Genomic DNA, 25,269 nt, shown 5'->3' with positions numbered 1-25,269 from the left:
AAAGCAACATGGGTGTCCTACAAACAAGAGTTCTAAAAAGAAAGGAAGAAGGTGGTAGGTGTGGTAATTTTAATATATGCTCACAGGGGCACCTGGTGGCTCAGTCTTTGAGTGTCTGCCTTTGGCTTGGGTCATGATTCCAGTGTCCTGGGATCAAGCCCCCATCGGGATCCTTGCTCCACAGGAGGCCTGCTTCTCCCTCTCCCATTGTGTTCTTTCTCTGGCTGTTTCTCTGTCAAAGAAATAAATAAAATCTTTAAAAAAATAAAATATGCCCATAATTTCTTTGATAATTCTCTATTCAAGAAGTGGATCTAGGTTCCTGTTCTCTTGAGTGTAGACTGGATTTACTGACTTGCTTCTAACTAACAGAATACGGTAGAAGAGATGGTGTATTATTTCCAAGACTAGGTCATAAAAGGAAATAGGACTTCCTCCTTGCTCTCTCCCTTGGACACTTGCTCTGGGGGTCAGCCACTGCCATGTTGTGTGGCAACTCAAGCAACCTTACGGAGAGGAAGCAAGACCAACTGTCAATAGCCCTTCAAGTACACCATCTCAGAAGCAGATTCTCTAACCCCAGTCTAGCCTTCAGATGATTACAGCCCCTAAACTTCAGTCCAGACCCAGAACCACCCCTCTAAGCTTTTCCTGAATTCCTAACCTAGAGAAACTATGAAATAAAAAATGTTTGGTGTTTTAAGCTGCTAAGCTTGAAGGCAATTTGTTATATAGCAATAGTTGACTAATAAAGACAGGAAGATGAAAGAAGGCAGAAAAGAGAAAGAAGGAAGATAAAGTAGTCAGAAAAAAATTCTGCTTGTAAAATATTCTTGCATAGCACAGCCAAAAATTGTTCAGAGAACCACTACATTAAACACAGAAGGCTGATGATTTGGAGAGTTACTGAATCAACATATTTGGAGCATGGAATGTCATGGTTTCTGTATGAATACCAAAAAAAGTTTCACAATTTAAAAACTTGCAAAGTGTCACTTTGGTCAGATCATGGTCTGTATGAGCCCAATGTTCTATTTACAATGGCAGAACAAGATGTGGGAAAACATGAGTATTTTTTTATGGCTCTGATCTCTAAAATCACAATAATGTATTCAACTAATGTCAATATATGTATGTATACAGAAAGACCTTTCTTTCTTTTTTTTTTTTTTTTAATACTTTACTTATTTATTTGCCAGAGAGAGAGTACTTGTATAAGCAGCAGAGGGACAGAGAGAACCAGGCTCCTCGCTGATCAAGGATCCCAGTGTGGGACTCAATTCCAGGACCCTGGGATCATGACCTGAGCCAAAGGCAGACACTTAACCAACTGACCCACCCAGTTGTCCCAAGACCCTTTTAAAACTATTATTTTCTATCCTTTTTTTTTTTTTCTCTAACACTGCCTCCAAGCTCTGAGGGTTGATCCCTCCATCTAAAATTCCTGTGACAGTCTTTGCTGGAAGATCTGGAAACCTAGAGGCTAGAGGAAACTCTGCTAATTCAATGTTAATATTTGGGGAGGGAATGGCTAGCTGAAACTATTAAGGCCACAATAAAACAACCAAAGTTACAGTCATTACCCATCTCAACAATAGATTCAATCTCCTTGAAGATAAGTTGTTTATCTTGTCAATTCTATGGTTTGGGTCTTCACAAAAAAACACAAGGATTTTTTGTTTGTTTTTTAACTTTGTTTTTTAGTAATCTATACACTGGGTGTGGGGCTCAAACTCCGGACTCTGAGATCAAGAGTCACATGCTCTTCCGACTGAGCTGGCCAGGCACCCCTCTATGAAGTTCTTCTTGCTACATATATATCTGATCTCTCTTTCTGTGGCTTTCTGTTACATCTAATATTACATTACATCTAATTACATCTAATTTAGAGAACAAGTGGTCCTCTAAACTTTCTGCTGCAAGGCCCCCAATTGTTGCATCTGATATTTCATGGATGTCGTTCATCCTCAATGTGGATTATTTCTTTTCCAATCCTTGATTCCTTTTCCATTCAGCTTTCATCTTCTCAGACTCAACAATGGACAGACATTAAAGGAAGAAAGCAAAAATAAAGACGTAGGAATATCATAAAAAGTAAAGCTGAATGCTTGTGATGAGCATAGCATTGATGAGGGAGCAGGAGGCTGGCTGAGGACAAAGCAAAAGCTGGCACCTTGCACCCCGTCTCCACCCACTCCCCTCGGTAATATGTGTGACATTCCTCAGGCACCTCTGGCTGCCCTAAAAGAAAAACAAATAGTTAACTTGCAGAGATCACACTCCTGCAAGACAGAAGTCTCCTTTGGTTTATAACAAAGAAGCTATCTAACAATAGCACAATTTCCAGAGGCAAATAACTCAGTTCCTCAAGCCCTAAATAAAGTTAAATTTCTTCTAAACCCAAATCTCACTAACAAGGACACTTGATAGGAGAAATGTGAAACTTTACCTCTAGATCTCCAAGATAGTGTCGAGAATCATTCCCAAGCATCACTGATATACATCTAAAGGGTCTCACAAGAAGATTTTTACTACTAGTAATGAATAACCTTTCTCCCAACAATAGCTAGCCCCTCAAGGTCCTGGAGACCTTGATTCCAAAATTCCTTAGAGACTAACATTACCTGTTTTGTCCTCACCTGCCCAACTCCTGTGTATATAATCAGCCACTCCTCAGGATAATGGCGCAGCATCTCCGTCTGCCCATGGGTCCTGTCCCCGTGCTCTAATAAACTACCTTTTTGCATCAAAGACGTCTTAAGAATTCTTTCTTAGCCATCGGATCCAAACCTCACCCCATTGAACCTCACCTAGGTTCAAGAATTGCATCAGCATAAGGCTGAGTTGTGCCATCACTATGTTGTACACCTGTAACTAATGTAGCAATCCGTGTCAATGATGCTTCAATAAAAGAAGAAAGGGGAAGTTGAATTTTTCTGAACGGTGTAGCGTAAAAGCTAATGATTTGCTCCTTAACATGCAAGGATGTGTGGTAAGAGAGTAGCTGTGCTTCAGGCTTGGAATCAGAAGAGCAGGTGAGTAAAATGCCTAGGCTATCATAGATGAGATTGGGGAGCAATGTCAGATGCTGGTATAGAATGGCAATGAGAAGGCAGGCAGGGCTGGGGAGGGGGGAGCTGTGTGTGACACCAAGGAGGCAGTCAGCCGGGTGGGAATCCATCAAGGAGAAGAAGAAATACCTGAAAGTAAGGAAGACATAAGCAAGCAAGTTTAAGAAAGCTGAAGGAGGGTGTGGACTCCGGCAAGTTTCACTGAGGAACATTCTAACCTAAGTAAGTCAGATAAAGGAGAAAACAGTCCAAGGTTTGATAGACAGCTGCATAGTTATCTAGCTAAGTGAGAAAATAAATAAGCACATAAATACGTATCAGTAAAAAGAAAAGAGGAATAGAGGGTAATAGAGTTCATCGCATGCTGTCCGTTTTCCCCAGAGAAAGGAGAAGTCTGTAATACCTTGTGAGTGACAGCGAGACCCCTAGAGGATGACCATCCACGTGGCCCAGCTCTGAAAAGAGAACCTCTCCTGATTATGCAAGTCTTTGGGGCCAAAACAGGACTCTGCCTAATGCTCTGGGGTTACACAGTTTATTTTCCTAATGGGAGACTGGATTTTAAGTGGCAGAGGCAAATGTCTGAGAGCTGGAAAGCATAATAAAATTCAGGAGGGAAAAGAGAGTTCCTGGAACAGATTGGCTTACCACTGCATTTGCAAATAATTCCCCTGTCGTTAAAATCAGCCTTTGGCAGATATACTTGGTTTGATTCCGGAGAAAAGGGAAATAAATTCCATGACACCCGTGCTTTGGACTCTCTCATTTAAGGAAGCTAGCAAAAGAATAGCGATAATTGGAGGTACTCAACATCTTTGGATGCAGATTAAAATTTTTTTTCATAATCTCATTGCAAAGGCTAGGAGTGGCAAGTGACCAGAGTAATAGTTCTGGCCTAAAATTATGCTACATAAAGATGACAGACTTGACCTTCCAGTATGTTCAGAGGGACTCAAAAGGGTCTGAACAGTGCCTTTGTCCCCGGAGACAGTCGTCAATACAATGAAGCATAAATCTTTTAAAAATAGAGCCAGCATATGGGTTGCCTTCTAACTGTGTGAAGTATATAAAAATGCTAGGGAAATGTGATTAGAATTCCAATACATTATGGATAAAGCTTGAAATAAGGCAAGAATATTCATGCATCCCTCTGTGATATGCATAACAATAGAAACTGAAAATACACTGCATGGGAAAATGCTAATGAAACATTAATAAGCAAAAATTTCTGTGCATAATCAGGGAAAGTAGAGGGTTATTAAAGATTGGAAATCCACTGTTTAGGGAAAAGTGAAGCTATGTAAATAAAGAGGACAGAATTAGAAACGGTAGAAGCAATCTGTTTTGTGTATCAAAGGATCAAGAGAAAATAATATATAAAGTATGATCCCAAATCTCTTTTTAAAAAATGCCAGCTGCTGGCTCTGGATATTGGGAATATGGGAATTTCTAATTTTTTCTTCAGGCTTTCTTGTTTTTCAAATCATCTCATGTCTTACTATTTAAAAATATTACTTTTAAAAATTGTGATGCAGATTTAAGGCCATATATCATTATGAGATTGACACAAACGGATGGATTCTGTTTTCATTTTGGTAACAAATACGTAGGTCTAGATTCAGTGTAAACAACTATAGAAAGATTGAGGCAGAGAAGAGGAAAACAGATAAAAAGAATAAGAAAAGAAGAAATATCTTCGTTAGAATTTGAAGTCAGTCTTTAAAAGGCAAAAGGATGGGGTGCCTGGGTGGCTCAGTGGGTTAAAGCCTCTGCCTTTGGCCCAGGTCATGATCTCAGGGTCCTGGGATTGAGCCCCTACATCGGGCTCTCTGCTCAGCGGGGAGCCTGCTTCCTCCACTCTCTAAATGCCTCTCTGCCTACTTGTGATCTCTCTCTCTCTCTCTCTCTGTCAAATAAATAAATAAAATCTTAAAAAAAAAAAGGTGAAAGGATGCAAGACAATACTTGGAAGAGATATTAAATAAAAAGAATATTCATCAGGGCGCCTGGGTGGCTCAGTGGGTTAAGCCGCTGCCTTCGGCTCAGGTCATGATCTCAGAGTCCTGGGATCGAGTCCCGCATCGGGCTCTCTGCTCAGCAGAGAGCCTGCTTCCCTCTCTCTCTCTCTGCCTGCCTCTCCATCTACTTGTGATTTCTCTCTGTCAAATAAATAAATAAATAAATCTTTTAAAAAAAAAAAAGAATATTCATCAGAGTTGCTTTCCTATAGTATACAATTTTAACATGTATGTGCATTGTATAGCGTGTTAAGTGTTTCTTTTGAGACATCCATGGAATTATAGAACTCTAGCCTTAAAGAGAACCTTAGAGATTATCTAGTATCAATTCCTTCATTTTATAGAAAAAAACTGAGACCCAAAAAGTCAAAGTGAGCCCAGCCTAGTTAGAGGGAGTTTGGGATCTGAACATAGAATTCAGCATTTGGGGCTCCCTTAACCTGTTTTGACTGTAGTTTTAGGCTGCCTGTGAGCACTGCACTCTTCCTCTTACAACATCCAGAAAAGAAGAGGAACATTCATTAGGGTAGGCCATGACATGATAAAGGCATATTTTAAAGAGATTTGCTCAACTTCACAAAACTGGAAAGCACTGGATAACTAACCAGGAACTAAAAGAAAGAGAAATTGCTTCCAGACTGAAATGGAGAGAGTGGGGCTTGGGGGCCACAAGGGGTGTCAATGAACTCAAACTTAGAAAGTATGAGTAAGAGAGCCTAACCAACCCAGTAAGACTGGTCTTGAATCAAGGGAGGGAATGGATAAAACGGCGGTAGCCCTCTATAGAAAATTGATGGCTGATGAAAACAATGACTTTTGAGGTGTTTGGGGTCTCTGTTGGTAGAAAGATGGCTAATCAGCAATAATTTTTTTGAATAGCCAAATAGCAAAGTGTTCTGAATGTCATAAGTGGAAAACAGAAGGTTAATGGAATTCTTCTGTTCAGAGAAATATCACTTGAATGCAAAATAGGAAATAGAAAGAGGGTAGAACAATTAGGAGATGTGTGACAGAGGACACTGAACACAAGACCCGGAACTAAGTCAAATTTTCAAGGAATTATTTGACCTGAAATAGTGCATCCAAGCCTTAGGAAGAAAATTCTCTCTAAATGAGTGGAAATAAAAATGTACAAACGACAACAAAAATGTATGACGAGATGGGGATATTTAAATTCAGGGTTCTGTTTTATTAACAATGAATAAACCTGAACCATAAAAATGAATAGAAGCTCATCAAGATAGAAACAACAACGAAAGGAGAAAAGATCGTCTCTCGATAAATATGATTGTGCGAGTTTCAAGTTTCCTCTCTTTTTATATCAGCCAGAAAAAGCGTTTTAAATTAAAAATATTTATGAGGTTTTGTGACTAAAGCATTGGCAGCTGAAAGTTTAAAAAAAAAAATAGACTGTCAAGTATTTTCTTCCTGACTGGCGCTAACCTGCCTGTCCCACTTCCCAGGAGAACCGGAGGCTCCTGCAATTACATAGTCAAGCTGGCTGGAGAGGACTGCACAGGAGCCCCGCTCACTGCGGGAGGACGCGTTTTCGGGGAGGTAGTCCTAGGGAAGATGGCTACCTTTTGCCAACTGCTGTCTCTGGAGCTTTGGCTCTGAGCCAGGGATCTGCATCATGCTCTCCTTGCTTGGGCAGCCCAGCTAACATTCTCTGGCTCTATTCAGCAGCAAAACATGGCGTGTCTATACCCAATATACATACCCAGCAGTCAACAGAGGACGCTCACCTCCAAATTTATTAGGTTTCCTCATCTATACTCTCGTAGACCCTCGTATATTTCTGCATGATTGTGCAATCTGTTTTCTATTTATTTGTTTAACATCAGCCCCCCCCACTGCTGTGCCCTCCTCTCCCCCCACCCCCAACCTGAATGTAAAGACAGGACCGTTTTACTTCTCTCCTAACTGTCCCTTTGTGTAACTGTAACTCCTCGACTCGTGCCTGTGCACAGAAGAGTTGCCACAAATAATGGAGACCTCGTGGATGCATTCCTTCTGGGATGACCACCGTGACTAAGGAAACGTTCCTTAATCTATGTCAAACAGGTAACTTTCTGTATTTTTGAATCCTGGAAAATGGTTGCATTACAAAGATCTTTCAAGGCTTCTTCTTATTCATTTTGCTTCATGCAACTCTCAGCATTAATATTTTTGATTCTTTGGGATGCGCTCCAAAAATAGGAAATCAGATCTAAACACATCAATTGGCTCAGGAAGCGGCATCCTGAACATGTTATTATTCTTATTGATGATGAACTCTCTTGCCAATAGCTTCCCATCCTCCCCGGATTATCGCATGCCAAAAAAGGCATGCTTCACAGAGCTCTTGGTTCTTTAAGTGGCAGCTTCTATTTAAATACATAGATAAGGCTTGTCAGGCTGAGCTGCTCTTGAAGCATGAACTACTACTGTAAAGTCACATTGCAATGGAAACAATACTTCTGGTAGCTTTCCATGTTCCTTTAATCCTTCCTCATTTTTCAGAAACTATGGGAACTTAAAGGCCTGGTTTAAAAGAAATTTCAATGGAAAAAAAATCAAATACTAAGCAATAGCTAGAAATGAAATTATAATCTTACCATCAGACGTGCCAGCAAGCACGAGTAGCAAATGAATTCGGTATTCTAACGACTGCGTGATCTACTTCGATCTAGTCTCTGAGATATTATGGGGAATACTATATGCTCAAATTTTCGTTCAATACTTACATTTTGTGGAGTTTGTATGATTTGCAGCTTGTGTCCAACACTTTAAGACAACCGGCTTATGCTATTAGATCCGTGGTGAACAACACATTTCCTTAGAAAACAAAATCTTTCATAGTCTTGAAGTACCAGACAGTGCCTGGAAGAAATGATTTAACAAGATTTAACCTTAGGTGCCCTCACTGAGTTACTATGATTCATTTCAGATGTTATCTTAATTTTCCCAACAGTAGGGTAATGTCTTAAAGGATGAGGTCGCTAAGCTGCTCTACAAATAAGTCTTTCCAATGGATACAGTTTATATATATCTTGCTGATTCTGTTTCTGCTACTAAATAGTTGGGAAACCTTGGGAATGTCATTTTTTAATCTCCATCTGGCCTCGTTTTTCGCATTTACAGAAGGAAGGAGTTGAATGAGATCAATGGTTTCAAGTATTTGGCAACAAAACCCTTTCTTCAAATAAAATATTTTGTCAAAGCCTGAGGTATGGTATAGAATATGGCTCCAATTACCATAGCTTGAAAATCACTAATCTAAATGCTATCTTATGTCAAATTGACTATGAAATATTATAATTCCCATTAATAGGTTCATGGTTCATAGCAACAAGTAGTCACTGAATGTTCTCAGGTGTCAAATTCAAGGGACTCTGCTATACTCTGCACAAGCCAGGCCATTACCCATTTTTGCCAGCAGACGATTTTCCAGAGGGAGACCCCCAAATCCCACAAATAAAAAATAAAGTATGAAATGATACACAAAATAGGGATTGATTACTTCTGGCCAGGGTATCAAAGAAGTGTTCATGAGAAGGTAGCAGCCTTTGGCCAAGAGGCAGGACTTTTGACCTGGTGAATATGAGTGATTCCAAGTGGGGCAAATATAGTAAGCAAAGGTTTGGAGGCAGGAAATTGAAAGACATGTTGAGAAAGGCAGTGTTTCAGTTGGTTGTGTTATTAATGGTATGATGGGGACTCTGAGTTACAACTGGGAAATTAGGTTAGAATCAGATTATCAGAGACCTTGAATTTCAAGGTAATGAGGTTTGCCTTTATTCTCTGGGAAACAAAAAGTCATTGGAGGTGGGGATTTTTTTTTTTTTAAAGTAGGAAGTGACATAAACAGAAATGTTGCTAGAAAAAGATTTCTCAGAATAATATGTAACTAGAAGTGGGAAAAATTGGAGACAAGAAGGTGAATTGGAAGACAACAGTCCAGCAAGAAGTGATGGAGATCCAGCCTGGTGCAGTGCTAGGAACCGAAATGTCTCACCCTAAAATGTGTATGCTGAAGCCCCATCCCACAATGTGACTGCCTTTGGAGATAGGGTTTTGGGAAGGTTATCAAGGTTAAATGAGGTCATAAGGGTTGGCTTCTAATCCCATCAAATTAGTGTCCTATAAGAAAAAGGAGAGTGATCAGTCTTTCCAAGTGCATGGACTGAGGGAAGGCTACATGAGACTCAGAGAGAAGGGGGCTATATCTACAAGCCAGGATGAGAGTCCTCACCTCACCTGACCATGCCGGCATTCTGATCTGACTTCCAGCCTTCAGAACTGTGAGAAAACAAATTGCTGTCGTTCAAGTCACCAAGTCCATGGTAGTTTGTTATGGTGGCCATGAGCAGACTAAGACAGACAGTGACACTAGGAATGGCAGGGACAGGACAAGTGTCAGCAAGTCACCATGGAAATAGAATCAACAGGATTTGACGACAAGCCCACTTGGGAATGTGAGAGGCAAAGGTCAACAGTGGCTGTGAGTCCAAGTCAGTGACTTAGACTGCCATTTGAAGATTCAGAGAACAGAGGGGGAAGAACAATTCTGCAGGAGAAGAGCTTAATTTTTGTTTCTGAAAAATTTGGTGAACGAATTAGAGGTGTTGGCAACATAAACACGCAGAGTCTTTCAGCAGCCAGCAAACAGAACTATGGATTTGGTGGTTAGGAACTAAAAATATAATTGATTTTGGAGTCATCTGCAGAAGGATACCACCAAGGGCTGGTCACGGGTGAACAAAAATATTCATGCACAAAAAGATCTACATGAGCCTGAGACTACCGAGAATGATACCTATCTCTATGTTTGCTACCTAGGCCTGGGTTATATGTGATTTTTACAAATTCTAGAACTTGTGCTATAAAACAGCATTGGGGATGTAGAAGATCTACCTTTGAAATGGTAAATAAAATGTAGTGTAAACACCCCAAGTATCCCCCTCTGCTTTGATACGCGTGTAATTTGTTTCTGTTGGCAAGAGGACCAAACAGAATTTATGAGGCCGTACAGTTCAACAAACAAGATACCATGACCCTGAAGCAGGGTAAAGGGCCAACTGTTCTTCAGATAAAGTACACACTAGCTCTAAGAGGACTGAAAGCAAAAATGGAACATTCCATTCCATAGGGATGTGGATTAGCGAGAGAATTCGACACCAGGGAATCCTGGTTCTTGAATTTCACAAGTGATGATGGAGTAACTAACTTGGAGAGAGACAATAAGGAACAAAAAAAGAAAATAAAGGGGTGCCTGGGTGGCTCAGTCAGTTAAGCTTCTGCCTTCGGCTCAGGTCATGATCCCAGCTCCTGGGATCGAGTCCCACATCCGGCTCCCTGCTTAGGGGGAAGCCTGTTTCTCCCTCTTCCTCTCCTGCTCCCCCTGCTTGTGCGCCTGCGCGCTCTCTCTCTCTCTCTCTGTCAAATAAATAAATAAATAAAATCTTAAAAAACAAAAAAAAAAAAAAAAAGGAAGAAAAGAAAGTAGAACAAGATTACTATAATAAAACAAAAGAAAGTTTCACAAATATTCAACTAAGTGGGATAATAGGATATTTAGCAAATAAATACCTTTAAGGTCCTTCTTGTAAAAAGTGGTCACCAGTCTTAAGCACAACTTTTTTTTAAAGATTTTTTTAAATTTATTCATTTGAGAGAGAGAGAGAGAGAGAGAGAGAGAAGGAACATGAGAGGGAGGAGTCAAGGGAGAAGCAGACTCCCCATTGAGCTGTGAGCCCGATGTGGGGCTCGATCCCAGGACTCCAGGATCATGACCTGAGCTGAAGGCAGAGGCTTTAACCCCCTGAGCCACCCAGATGCCCCAAACACAACTGATTTCTAAAATTCATGGAACTTGAAGATGCAGGCTTAGGACTTCCCATTAGACGGGCCACTAAACAGGAACTAGAAAATCTTAGCCATGTGGTCTCTTGAGCCAAGAAATAGAGTTCCATGAAACATGGGGATTCCTTTAACTTAATACCTGCTGTAGAAATCCATAGTCTTTAACAAATATGTGTATATCATTCCCATTTCCCAGAAGCAATGGCTTTCAATTATCTAAGCTATTTCTTTTGCTAGTTAGTGACATATTTCTAAATTATATATATATGTTACTATTTTTGGACTCTCCAACTTAAACATTTCTGTTGACTTCCTGCTATGGAACGTCAGGATTTAGTGCTCTTATTCTAAACTCCTGCAACAGAGACACATAGACAGACACAGACACACATTGTTCTCTTTCTCTTTTTCTGCGCAACTTGGTCAAACCATACCTTATGGTCGTATCAGTTCTCATTGTTCTGACTCCATAAATCCTGCTCAGGGCTGAGCCTTCTAGGCTTCTTTGATTTTATTTCCTTGCCTATTCTACCTCCTGTTTTCCCTGGGGTGGTTTGTGCTGCTGTTTTCTTTAATTGTCTGATTTTCTCTGAAACTATCCTTTATTCATTTCCCAAGCTCTCTGCCAAAGGTGTTGTATTTCTCAGTATAATCAAACACATTAGATAATTGACCAGTGCCTTTCTTTTGCCTTGGCAATCTCCCTCTGCATGTCTTTGATTTCCTGCTTCATTTGGACCTGGTTGATCTCCAGATCTGCAAACAGCTGCTGGCCCAGGTCCTTGTTCACATTGATCCTAAGAACTGCCTTAGTCTTTCTTCTGCATGCATTGCCCTCCCCCACAACTTTTTTCTTTATTTTCCCCCTCCTTCGTTCTTTTTACTCAATAATACTGAGTGCCCACTATGTTCCAGGCATCGTTCTCAGCGCTGTGGATAGAGCAGAACTAGTAATAAAGATTTCAGGGTTGGGCATGCTGAGCCAGAGGTACCTTTTAAACAATTCGAGGCAGTTGGACGTGGAATTATGGAGTTCAGGGAGGAGGTTAGGGCTGGAGGCATTCATTTGAGAATCATGCACATATAAATGGTATTTAAAGCCAGTGCACTTGATGAGGGCACCCAGGGAGTGAGCGTGAAAAAACGAGCTATCTGGAATGCATCGTTTAGAGGCAGAAAGGAGGATAAGGAATATCCAGTAAAAGAGAATGAGAAGTGGTCAGGGAGGTAGAAAAACAAAGAAAAAGTGGTGAAGTGAAGAAAGCAATTCACATGGCTGCTTACTTCCTCAAGCTAGCAAGGAAACTCCCTGCCCATCAGGGAGGCCCCAGTTCCTCCTTACAGAGTTTACAGCTGATTACATCAAGCCTTGGATAAACTCCTTGATTGACTCAAAACCAACTGCTTTGGGATCTTAATTCATGTGCAAAATTCCCTCACTCTTGCCAGATGATATTGCCTAGAAGGAAGCAAGAAGGGCCACTCACACTCAGGGAAGAGGATTCTACAGGGCTTGAAAAACAGGGGTCAAGAGTCAGGGGTCCCCTAGAGTCTGTTCACCACTGAGCGGTTCAGTGGAAAGGGAAACAATGATGACTGACAAGAGAGGTGGCCATTGCAGAAGCAATTTACTTGCATCGGTCAGAGAGGATAGAGCACAGTTAGAGCTCAGCCCTCTGAGTTATCAGGCAGAAGGTAGAATATGTGAGTCCAGGTGCAAATAGGCCGGTTGATGTGGTGGTGGGGGCTGATGTTAGTTCCTGTCCCTTGCTGGATCCTCTATATTCCTATTCCTCAGGCGGTCTCCTTGTTTTCATAAAACTTACTCCAACTCTTTCTTTTCTTTTCTTTTAAGATTTTATTTGTCAGAGAGAGAGCATGCACAAGCAGGGAGAGTGGCAGGCGGAGGGAGAAGCAGGCTGAGCACGGGCCTGATGTGGGGCTCTATCCCAGGACCCTAGAATCATGACCTGAGCCAAAGGCAGACACCCAACTGACTGAGCCACCCGGGTGTCCCTTATTCCAATTCTTGAGAAAGGATAATAGGAGTCTATATTTTCTGAAACTTGACATATCTGCAAATACCCTTATTCTACCTTGAATTTTGCTGGATACAGAATTCTGGGTAGGAAATAAGTTTTTCTTTATTGTCCTATGGGCATGTGCATGGGATCCTCCAGTCTAGAAACTCACATCCTTCAATTCTGGGGAAAATTCCTGTATGATTTCTTTAACAATTTTCTCCATTTATCCTTGTCTTGTTTTCTTTCTTGAACGCCTATCATTAGATATCATGGTTTCTGAGTCGATTCTGATTTTCTTATTTTCTCTTTCATTTTCTAGATTTTTCTCTTTTATTTTCTGCTAAGTGTCCTCACCTTTATCTTGATCCATTTTATGGATTATATTTTTCCTTTCAAAGTTTTAATTTCTAGGAGTTCTTATTCCTTTCATTTATAGAATATTGGCTATAGAGCCAGACTGCCTGGGGTCTCATCCCAATACCATTTACAAACTGTGTGCTCTTGGTCAAATTACTTCATCTCTGTGTCTCTGTTTATTCATGTGCATTGTTGTAGTACACACATCATAGGGTTGTCGTGAACAATGAGTTAATAGATACAAAGTGCTTAGTATCTATTCATGTTTACATGAATAAATGTTAACATAAATAAATGTTAACAATTACTTTTGTTGTTATTATTGTATATCTGAGGATAGTAATGTGCTTTCAGAATTTTTCTTCTCTTCACTACAGTCTTTACTGTAGTAAAGGATAGTAACGTGCTTTCAGAATTTTTCTTCTCTTCACTACAGTCTTTACTTCTCTGAGTTTATCTTTTCAGTTCATTTCTTTTTGGTCCCAGTGTGTCATACTAAAAGTTTTTCTTGGAAATCTGATGATTCCTGCTGAATTCATGTTTGTGAGGTATGTGGGGGTGGTAGAGGGTGTTGACTGGTGAACTTCAAAATAGGGTGAAGAGACAGAGAACTGGGCTCTCGAATGTCAGCATCTGTATGTCTTGACTCCTGAGCTGGTCAGTTCCCTCAAAAGGAATCCTCCGATTTCCTGCCTGGAAGGGTGTACTTTAGGGAGTCCATAGGGGGAAAGAGGCCACTGATCAGTAGTTCACCAAATTAGAATCAATCCCTTCTCCTCAGTGCCACATCTGATCCCCCACAATCAGCTGTGCAAATCTCAAGTGAGCCCCTCCACCTCCAGCTGGGAATGAAGGAGCACAGTTACTTGCCTACATAGGGCAGAGGAGGGCCAGAGGTGTTACCAGTCCAGCTGGTGACATTTCATTAATCCTTGCTCCTTATTGCTTTTCAGAGGCACCTGCTGTCTCCAGATTCCGAGCTTTTGCGCTCAGTGATACAAATGTGATCTTGCTACTCACTGGCTTCCTCTCACTGAGCCCTCACCCAAGCTTAGGCTCCAGTGTTCTCCACACTTCGCTAAGTTAGTTCCAAAATTTTAGTAGACAACTCTCATCTGCTCTTGTCACTTTTCCTGTTCCTTTTCCCTTTTATTACATCTTATTTATTTATTTGAAAGAGGGAACGAGCACGAGCAGGGAGAGAGGCAGAGGGAGAGAGATACACAATGGGGAGCCGACACTGGGCTCTGTCCCAGGACCCCAAGATCAGAACCGAAGTCAGATGCTTAACCAACCGAGCCACCCAGGTGCCCCTTCCTGTTCCTTTTCTAAAAATTAAATAATTAAACAAATTTTTAGTTGTGGTAAATTACATATAACAAAGTTTATCATCTTAACCATTTTTCAGTCTATAGTTCAAGTTCAGTAGTGTGAAGTACACTCATATTCACAACAAACCTCAGAAGTTTTTCATCTTGTAAAACTGAAACTCTTTGCCCATTAAACAGCTCCCCATTTCCCCCTCCCCTCAGCTCCCAACAGCCACCATTCTACTTTCTGTTTCTATGACTCTGACTACTCATTTGAGTGGAGTCATACAGTGTTTGTCTGTTTTGACTGGCTTATTTAACGTTTTGACTGGCTTATTTAATTTATCATAATGTCCTCAAGGTTCAGCCATATTGTAGTGTACGCCAGAATTCCCCTCCTTTTTAAGGCTAAGTAATTTAAATTTTTTATTATCATTTAAAATTTTTATTATAGTTCTCTTCTTTTGTCCTTATGAGTTTATAATTTTGTTTTATCTTCCCCATTCCTTTAGTCACGGTTTCAGTGCAGCTTTAGGAAGCAGAGATAAACTTGTGAGCCCGACCTCATCCTTAAGAGGAAACCCATATTCTATTTATGAATTGTAGCATTTAAGAATATATTCTCTGTTACTTCTGAGAATCTCTTTAGCTGTACAAGACTTCTTAAAGGAGAACAGAATAATGAAGTTGCATTTAGGTTCCATTTAGCCAGAGAAAAACTCACGCTTTGATGTTAAGCAGAAAAGTTACTTCAAGCAGTTGTCTTCTCAGTATGAGTATAAGGTCCCTGTTGGGAGAATCGAGTGTAGTGGGTCCCCAAGTGTGGTCCCCAGACCTGCAGCAGAAGTATCCCCGAGGAGTTTGACAGAAAGGCAAATCCTCAGGTCCCACTTCTGACCTACTGAATCTGAAAAGTTGGGGGTACACACCTGCATCTAGACATGAATCATTTTATTTAGTCTTAGCCCAAACATTTCCAAGATTTCCAGGCTATGCAGTGGCCATCTTTCCTAAGTCGTGAAGGTACCTATGCCACCAGCAGTGTCCATGTTTGGGACTTTTTGCTGAAGACGTAGGTGTTGGTACGTGTTTATTTATGCTACCCAGCCCCTTCTTTATCCTGCATGTCACTGGCCACAGGGACTGAATCAGGAGAGAAACTCTCATGCAAGGCCAGCCCATCCACTGGATGGTCAAGACCAAATTAACTGGATTCCCTCTCTTCCGGATATGAACTAGAGATACTGAAACCATAGCTGGTACTGAACTGGTAAAGGTATATAAAACTAAGAGAGACAGCTAGCATGGGCTCTGTGTAGGCACAACCCCCCATGTCCTTTCCATTTGTCTTTTTGCCTCGAACAGGTATATATTTCTTTAGCCAAAGAGACGTGGTCAGAATACCTAGTAACTATTGGCAAGAAATGCTGTCTGATTGATTGCTCACAGTTACGATTCTCCATCATAACCTATGGCTTGTCGTCCTGTGTTGGTGGCTGCATATAAACAAATTGATGTCTCTGTCCAATATCTATTTATGTTCCATGAGTGAACACAAATTTGGTAGCATTCTTATTTGATTCCAATGCTGAACTCTAAGAGTTCTTTTGCAATTGCTTCAGCTTCTCTGAGAAACTAGTGAAAATTGCTTGGTAAATCAACAACCAAAGAATCAATTTCAGTGATGTTTTTTGAGAATCCAAAGATAAATAGTCCCCATAGGCCACTGTTACTGCCCTCCAAGGTTTGGAAGGACATATTCCGAAAATGAAAGCAAAGGAAATCACACCATATTAACCCAAATAGATACGGGGTAGGGAATAAAAGCCAGAATAGGAGTTTAGAAGTGAATGTTGGTTCTGAGAACAATATTAACATAATAGGACTTAGCAGGATCAAGCTTTAATTTTTCAGGTCATGTTTACTGATTAACGAACTGACGCAAATAAAACTTGTTATCAGAGAGCTGTTTGCAAAGATGTTTTAAATCCCACATGTCTTCTTTTAATATTATACTGTTGTAGAATATCCCAGAATGGGAGACCACATAGGTCATCTAATCCCATTACGCATTCATGCCTGACTCACTTCTAAACCCCTAAAGAAATGACAGCCGTATGCCCCTAGCATTGCCATTGATGACAGAGCCATGTACCTTGCCTCATATAGTAAATCTACAAAAACAAAATAACAACAATAACAACAATAAACTACTCTGAAACACAGAATATGCTACTTTGAAATACGGTTTTGTAAATGTTTGGAAAAGTAGCTCTTTTTTTTCCCTGTCATTCCTGGAGGAGAGTGTTAACCATTTGGCAGACACTGGTTATTGTCCCCAGAACAGGTTCTCAATTTCCAAATGTTTGCTTGGCCCATGGCTGTTCAAAATAAAGACTACATTTCCAAGCTTTCCTTTTGGCTATGTGTTTCAGTCCTATTGCTGTGTTACAAATTATCCCAAAACTCTGAGGCTTAAAACAACCTTTTTGTTATGCTCACAGGTTCTGTGGGTTAGGATTTGGGGCATGGCATCACAGAACAGGCTACTTCTTGTCATCCTGACATGATTTCTTTCAAAGCAGTCACAGACCCATCCAGATTCAAGAGGAGGGGAGTTAAGGTTTCAACCCTTGATGGGGGAGTGGCAAGGCCACACTCTAGAAGAACACAAGGGACAGGAGATATTTTTGGAGTCACCTTTGGAGTTACAAAAATCCAGCATCCATCACAATGTGGCCATCTTGACTAAGTTCTGGCCAAGAGAGTATACGAGGAATTGGTGTGTTTAACTTCCTGAAAGCATTCTGAGAGGTGTGTGTGCGTGTGTGTGTGTGTGTGTGTGTGTGTGTATGGGAGATGTGGGAAAGGAGGAGAGGGTGGAATCCCTTTCTTTCCCGCTTTTCTCCCAGCTTAAACATGAATGAGATGACTGAAGGTAGGACAACAATTCTGGACCACAACCTGAGGATTACAGAGCCATGAGTTAGAAGGAGCCTGGATACCTGAAGATCATGAAACCACCATACACCAGTCCTGCTTACCTTTACATTACAGAAAAATAAGCTTCTATCTTGCTTAAGCTACTGTAGTTGGCATTTTCTGACACATGTGAGCAAAGCTAATCTTAATAAAAACATCATCATAAATGAAAGCAGACAATGAAAATCCACTTTAATTACTGGATCTATAAAGATAATAATGCTTATATGGTTTATAGAACACTTACATGATAAAGAGTTGGACTAATATTGTCCTCTATGAGGATCATGACATTTAATAAAACCTTACTGCTTACAGTGCCTGGCATTGTAGAAGTACTTTACTATAATTAAAAACAATATACTATTATGAGGTTGATTAAGAAACAGAAATCAAGAAATACATTCGCTAATGGAGCAGTTACAAGCTGGATTATAAGCAAAGGATTACTACAAAGATAATTTTTATAAATGTGATATCTCGATTTCTAGGCTTTGAATTTCCTGAGTCATGTATGTACTCTTTTTTTTTTTTCAAGATTGGAAAGATAAATCAGAATAATTGAGCTTGTTCTTTACAATTTTATTTATTTATTTTATGACCATTTATTTTATGGTCATTGTAGAAAATGAAATACTTGTTTTAAAAAACCATTTACTTGGTAAAAAGCAATCTAATTCAAAATTGTAAATATTTGCAGAATAAGCCTCATTTTAAAAACAAGGACGTCTACACTAATGGCACACGTCTCTAGTTCCATTTCTCTTTATGTTAAGTAACCTATTTTGGAGATACAATTCGATTAGCTCCAAGTGTAATGTAAAGTTTTAAAATAAATAATAAGAGCCTCATCAGGCAAAGCGTTTTTTACTATCGGACCCTCCGTCTTGACTCTGACATTTTATTCAAATTGCTGCACTATCATGTTTGAAGAGCCTCATAATAAATGGTGCATTTGTCTTAATAAATAGTAGTAAGTGCATCGCATTAGTACCAGTAAAGCAAAACATCATAAACAGGATGTATGGAGAAAGGCTGGGTAAAATGCAGCGAAGGAGAAAGAAAGGTGTCACAAGGATGGGCTATTATTTTTTTGTCCAAAACAAAACCGGTAGCACAGAGGACTTTGAACAAAAGACACTGCCAACACTTAACAATGCAACTCGATTCCCGGAGGAAAAGAAAATGCCGCTACCGAGGTGGAGGCTGAAGTTTCGGGGCCAATCGCGTGGCTGCAGCTCCGCGCGGCTCGCCGTGCTGACTGACTTGTGGAATTCGGCCGGGCGACCCGCCCGCCCCCAGGCGCGGACAGGTGGACGGCAGGGCGCGCCTGGGGGCCCCCTGGGGCAGTGTCGAGCCGGGCCCGTGCCCGGCGCGCGCGGAGGCGCGGCTCCCGTCAGCCAGCCGCCGCCCGCCGGCGTCTTCAGCACCGCAACCTTCCCAGAGGCGGTGCGCGGCGCCCGCCGGCGGAGGTTGCCATGGTTTCCGGGGGTCACGTGGGCGCGCTCCGACGCCCCCTCCCGCGCGGCGCGGCGGGGCGGGGGCGGGGCGGCCCCGGCGCGGGGGAGGGGTGGGGAGAGGAGCGGCCGCGGCGGGAGCGGGAGGAGCCGGAGATGCTGCCAGCCCTCCCGGGGCCGCGCTCGCTCAGCCGTCGCCGCCGCACGGAGCAGCCGCGCGCCGGGAGCCGCGGGCCGGGCCAGCCGGGCCGCCGGGGCCCACAGCGCCGCGCTAGCAGCGGGTAGCGCCTCCAGCGCCGTCCGCGCTCGCTTGGCGGCCGCGGGGCCGCAGGCCGGTCCAGGGAGGCGGCGAGGGCGGCGCCCAGGCGCCCGCCGCGGGGCAGGCAGGATGAGCATCGAGATCCCCGCGGGACTGACGGAGCTGCTGCAGGGCTTCACGGTGGAGGTGCTGAGGCACCAGCCCGCGGACCTGCTGGAGTTCGCGCTGCAGCACTTCACGCGCCTGCAGCAGGAGAACGAGCGCAAAGGCGCCGCGCGCTTCGGCCATGAGGGCAGGACCTGGGGGGACGCGGGCGCCGCCGCCGGGGGCGGCACCCCCAGTAAGGGGGTCAACTTCGCGGAGGAGCCCATGCACACCGACTCCGAAAACGGGGAGGAGGAGGAGGAGGAGGCGCCCGCGGACGCCGGGGCGTTCAACGGTGAGGACCCGACCCCCTGCGCGCCCCCGCTCGCCCGCGCCGTTGCCCCTGTGCTCTAGAACCCCGCAGCTTTGTTCACCCGCTTCTCCCCGCGTTCGCCACCTTCCCTACCTTCCCATCTCGCCCACCTCCTCAGCATCCATTTCTGTCTCTCCCACTCGCCCACCTTCCTACTCTGCTTTCGTGTCGTGCCCTCCCCCTCTTTCCCTCCTCTGGAGGTGGGGCGCCGAGAGGTTAAGGCTCCCGGTCCCGGTGCACCCCTCTGGTCGTGGGCAGGCGGACAGAGGACCAGTGGTGTGGGGTGGGCATCCAAGACAGCTGTCACTGTGGGTGGACAGATTTCGCGGCTCGGATACCATTGTGCGTAAAGGAAACTGGCCCACTTGGCATCCTCTTGCCGCTCTTGTATTTATTAATGGAGTGCCCAAAGAGAAAAGGTGAAGGGTATTCAATTGGATTGGCTTTGCTGTCGTTAGGACTGTATATTCACTAAAAGGAGCATGAAATTGGACTCCTTGGGGCAGAACAAAATTTATGGCAATAACTTTGACGTTCTTGGAAGCAGAGTAATCTGTTATTTTCCAATTTACCAATACCGTGTTGTGTTATTTTTGGACATACAACAAAGGATCGTGTTTAGCCTGCAACTCATGGGGTCTTTGGAATGAGGAAACGGGCTAATGGTTTGCTTTTTATTTAAAACAAATAGTCAATGATTTGGTGCCTTAAAAAAAAAGTATGTGAAAACCCCTGTAGGAAGTTCTGAAAGCTTGTTGGTTGTCTTTAGAATGAAAAGTCAGTGAGTAATTGTAAGGATTGTGCCAGACACAAGCTAAAAAGAATGAATGAGAAAGAAAAAGGAATTTTCTGCAATAGTTGATCTTGGCAAGTCCCACCCCTTCTGCTTACAACCCTCTTTCCCCAACACACACAGACACACACACACAGTCACAGCCTCCTGTATTTACACCACATGCCTAAATCCCATCTTTATGGCATCCCAAGCTAAAATACCATGGTGTGCAAGTGTTTTCTCTTTGTGGTGGAAGACAAACAAGCATTTCAGCATTGCACCAGTCTGTATTTATTTACACTGCTTGTGGTTTGTGTGTCTGCAGTGTATTGCATATAATGAAAACGTTTTAAGGTGTCATTTCTTTGAGTAGGTTCCTAGGAAGGTGTTTTCTTTGCAAATTTGTTGAAATGTGCTTTAGAATTAATGTATTTTTAGCTTGTCTGAAACAATCACAAAAACCCTGGACATCAGTGTTCAATGAAGATAAAAAGGAAAACCGTTACTTAAAAAATGTTTATTTTAGACTTTTTAGTGTTTCCAGGGATAAGATGGTCATAGTCTTACACTTTCCTTTTGCACAAGAATTTAATCAAATGCTTTCCTTGCTAGAACTAAGAAAAAGGGAAAAGAAGGCATACTTTAAATAGAGGGGAAGGAGAAGCCATTAACAGATGACACAGAAAGGGCAGAAGCATCTAATACTTCTTTTATGCTCCTGGCACGTCCACGCACACTTACGTACATGCACTTGCACACACACAAAGGAAAAAAAAAGACTTGTTTCCCAGGTGGAGGAAACTAGGAACTAAGGGAGGTGGTTAAAAAAAAAAAAAAACCAAAAAACCCTATATGTGTTTGATATGATTTATTGTTAGTATAACTATTTTCTTTGTAGTAGAATGCTTTGGAAGTACTTTGCATTGATGATTACATTTTCTCCTTACAACAGTGTAGATTGTACACAAAACAGATTTTATTTCCATTTTGTAATGAATAAGCCATTAACTTCTAAACAGCAGGGATCGTTTTATATGGTTTTATGTTCTCCAAGGCACCTTTATTGTAAAAATTACTCCGTGTGAGTTTTAATGAATACTCATTAGCCAATTGCGCTATTTATTTCCCACCCCTACCCACAAGGACTTTAAAACTTTCTGACTACAGCCAAATACAATTTGATCATTATCCAATACACGTATATGCGTATATAACAGACTTTGTTAATGGTACGTCCCTCTATTATGTGCATTAGAAAATATCTATTGAGTCTCTCCTATTTTAATTAATTCTCACTTATTATCATTATTTTTTAAGTATGTAAATTGTGTTGAGACTTGCAGTTTCAAAAAAGTATAGGCTACCAGGGGTTGACACACGTTTTTGTAAAGGACTAGATAGTAAATATTTTAGGCTCTGTGAACGATATATGGTCTTCATTGAATATTCCTTTTTTTTTTTTTTTTTAACATTTTAAACACGTATTTCCTCTGGAAGTTGGGGTTGTGCAAAATTGGTCAGACCAAGGCCATAGTTTGCTGGCTCCTGGCTAGAGGGAGGAAAAGTCAGAATAGAGCTGTTGGGGGAAAAAATTATAAGTGAACCTATCAGTTTAATGTTTAGATGCAAAAATAGCCAAAATAGGAAAACATCAGATCCTGGGTAATTCTCCTAGCGTAGCATAGTAAAGAGTAAGTACTACAAGACAAATCTTAATTTACTGTGACCCAGGATAAAACCAACTGGGTCCCTAATTTCTAAAATTTTAGAATGCATCTCAAGGAAGTCTGATTTAGAAATGAGTATTACCTGGCACTGCTCTTGAAGAGCTTTTTTGAATAGGTTGGGAAGGTGGGACATGGGGTCTTTTTTTTTTTAATGTATTTATTTAATTGACAGAGAGAAACACAGCAAGAGAGGGAACACAGCAGGGTAAGTGAGAGAGGGAGAAGCAGGCTTCCCACCAAGCAGGCAGCCCCATGTGGGGCTTGATCCCAGGACCCTGGGATTGTGACCTGAGTTGAGGGCAGACACTTAACAAGTGAGCCACCCAGGTGCCCCCCCACTTTTTAAACAGACATCCTAGGTCATTCTGATATTCATAGTTCTCTGATCACACCGTGAGAAACACTGATCGACAGATAGTGATGATAGTAATGTCTTTGTCTTAGCAACATTTAAAAAACATTTGCCATGTGCTAGGCATTACCTAAATGCTCTTATTCATTATCCCAGCTGTGTGAGAAGGACGAGGCTGTCACTTGCCCAGTGTTTCATAGCTAGTGTGTTTCCAAACTGGGATTGAAACACAGGTGTGTTCCAGAGCCTGGCTCTGTCCCTCAGCTCTTGACTCCCAGGTTTTATGTCTGGGAGGGGCTGGGGCCAACATTACTTGAGCATCCCTTTTGTGTCAAACTCTACCTGAGACCTTTGATGTGTTTTATCTATAAGACTCTGAAAAATGAACTTGTCCAGGGTTACACGGGACTAGTAAGTAGCAGAGCATAGTTTCTTTTTTTTCTTTCTTTCTTTCCTTTTTTTTTTTTTTTTTAAGATTTTATTTATTTATTTGACAGAGAGACACAGTGAGAGAGGGAACACAAGCAGGGAGAGTGGGAGGAGAAGCAGGGTTCCCGCAGAGCAGGGAGCCTGATGTGGGACTCGATCCCAAGACCCTGGGATCATGACCTGAGCGGAAGGCAGACTCATTAATGACTGAGCCACCTTGGCGCCCCCAGAAAGTAGTTTCTTACTCACATCTGACCAACTCAGGGCCATCAGAGTGTTCATCCTAAATGAAATTTGTCCAATGGACTGACTCACAGATCGGGTTTTCCTGGTTATTTTTCCAGCAATGGTGATTAATTTGCATGGATTGGTTTGTATTCACTTTCATGAATCCCTTTAGGACAAGTGATGGTATTTATGAGAGGTTGGGCAAATTTTTCACTGTGAGACTGCTGTCCATTTGACTCACGTGGGGATCCAGCATATGACCTTGATCTCAGTGTAGTGGTGGAATCAAATAAGTGAGCTAGGGTCTGGTAGCATGGCCATTGATATCACTGGGCCAAATGGGCAGAGAATCCCTTTTTCCACGGGTAGCTATCCAATCTCTCTCCTGTTTTCTAATTTTATTAATTCTGTTCATTTCAGTTTGCTATCAATTCTGGTTAAAAGGGCTGCCTTTAGGTATTAGAATGATAATGACGTATGGTAATAACCCTTCCAGGGAACTGTTTAAGTTTTGAAAGAAACTACAGTGGAGATTGCCTCCCTCATCCCCATCCAAGGGAAAGCAAGTCAAGCATGACATGTTGCAGACGTGTAGTGTCCCCAGGCTTAGAATATATTCAAAGGGTTAACTGCAGGCCAAAGAGTTGGATCAGTACTAATTTGGAGTGGAATTGTAATTAATGGTTTCATGCAGGCATCATTGTGAGATCTTGTGTTGCTCAATAATTTCTTTAGTGAAATTGCTGAAATTATAAAACGAAGTAAATAAAATTCCAAATTACCCCTATAAATTGACAAGTGGTCAGAAAAAAATTAAATTACATGTGGGTACATGAAGAGCAATCAAACTGGAAGAAAAAGAAGCTACTGTATATAAAATACAGAAGAACTAATTTTCCATATTGTGGGGAAAAAAAACATCCAGAGTTCAAAGTGGATACATCCGAAATTCAGAATACCTTATAAGGCAAGCATGTCAAGATAAAGTTATAGAAATTCACCATGTACACACTATGACTTAATCCTCTTAATTCTGACCTATGTCAAATCTTGATTTTTTTTTTTTTTTTTTTTTTTACAATTTAAAGGGAATAGGGAATTTATAAGAGATCCTTAAAATCACACAAAATATTGGAAAGTTGGAGCTGGTGGGGGTGGTCGGGGGAGATTGAGAGAAAAAAATTTCTTTCATGAGAAGACTTGGTTGCTTTAGGAGCAATTAGAAGAATAGTCACCTGTCTAAGACGTTTTCTTAGAGGATTATGAGCAAATTATTCTTTATCTCTCTATCTCTGCTGCAGCATCAGAAGAACTAAGCTTCATTGGAACTTGAAGCATAGGGCTCAGAAGTTGAGCTGTCTGAAGTGGTTTATGTGGTCTTCCTGAAATGAGTTGTCCAAAGGAGTCCCAGCAGTAGATATATTGGCTCCCAAAGAACCTGCTGTGCGAATGTTCTTCACCGTGCCCAAACCGGGAGTATGAAACACTTTGGCCAATTGACTTTTTGGGCAGTAATCCCAGCTCTAATGAAGTGCTCCTTTGGCTGATTTATTAGGCTCCCTGTTATCTCTGCATTCTTCCTTAAGAACCTGCTCTCTTGGTGCCTACTAGAGATGATGAGGAGACAAAGCAGCCAATTGTTAGCTCTTCATTCCCCTCTTCAGTACACTTCATTGGCTTGAAAATGTTCGTGAAAGTCAGACAACGTTCATTTCCCTTCATGTATGAAACGCTGTGCTTGGCATATTGACGTATTATCATACTAATAATCCTTACCTCGTAAGGTTGTTAGTGGATAAATGAATTAATATTTATAAGGGCCTCAGGACCAGTGCACATAGCCAGCATTGTTTCCGTGTAAGACAAATGATCTCATTAACATGAAACGTTTCAGAAGTGTAAACTTCTTGCAGAATAGCAATTTCATTGTTATTTTGTGGAAATGAATCTCGTGTTTGCACTTTTTAGAGAAATGAAGT

At 41.7% G+C, this 25,269-nt stretch overlaps 1 protein-coding gene and 1 pseudogene across 2 annotated transcripts in view; one reads left to right on the top strand and one right to left on the bottom strand.

Annotated features, from left to right (window-relative positions):
• The window catches only part of LOC101680719, a 38,475-nt pseudogene extending 19,541 nt beyond the window's left edge, over window positions 1–18,934 (bottom strand).
• A 237-nt stretch (window positions 18,935–19,171) lies between these two features.
• The window catches only part of PRKAR2B (protein kinase cAMP-dependent type II regulatory subunit beta), an 87,639-nt gene continuing 81,541 nt past the window's right edge, over window positions 19,172–25,269 (top strand). Inside the window, exon 1 of one of the 2 annotated variants that reach the window (XM_045089664.1) lies at window positions 19,172–19,761. In XM_045089664.1, the coding sequence (XP_044945599.1) occupies window positions 19,452–19,761 (310 nt within the window). In that variant the 5' untranslated portion in view covers window positions 19,172–19,451. The remainder of the gene's footprint in view (window positions 19,762–25,269) is intronic. The other variant, XM_004739542.3, reaches the window with a different exon arrangement.

The sequence above is a fragment of the Mustela putorius genome, unplaced genomic scaffold (genome assembly GCF_011764305.1).
Source record: "Mustela putorius furo isolate JIRA1106 unplaced genomic scaffold, ASM1176430v1.1 tig00003845_pilon_pilon_pilon, whole genome shotgun sequence".
In the NCBI taxonomy this organism is placed as follows: Eukaryota; Metazoa; Chordata; class Mammalia; order Carnivora; family Mustelidae; genus Mustela; species Mustela putorius.
Note: the sequence above shows the minus strand (reverse complement) of the source record. Positions and strands in the feature narration are given on the sequence as shown.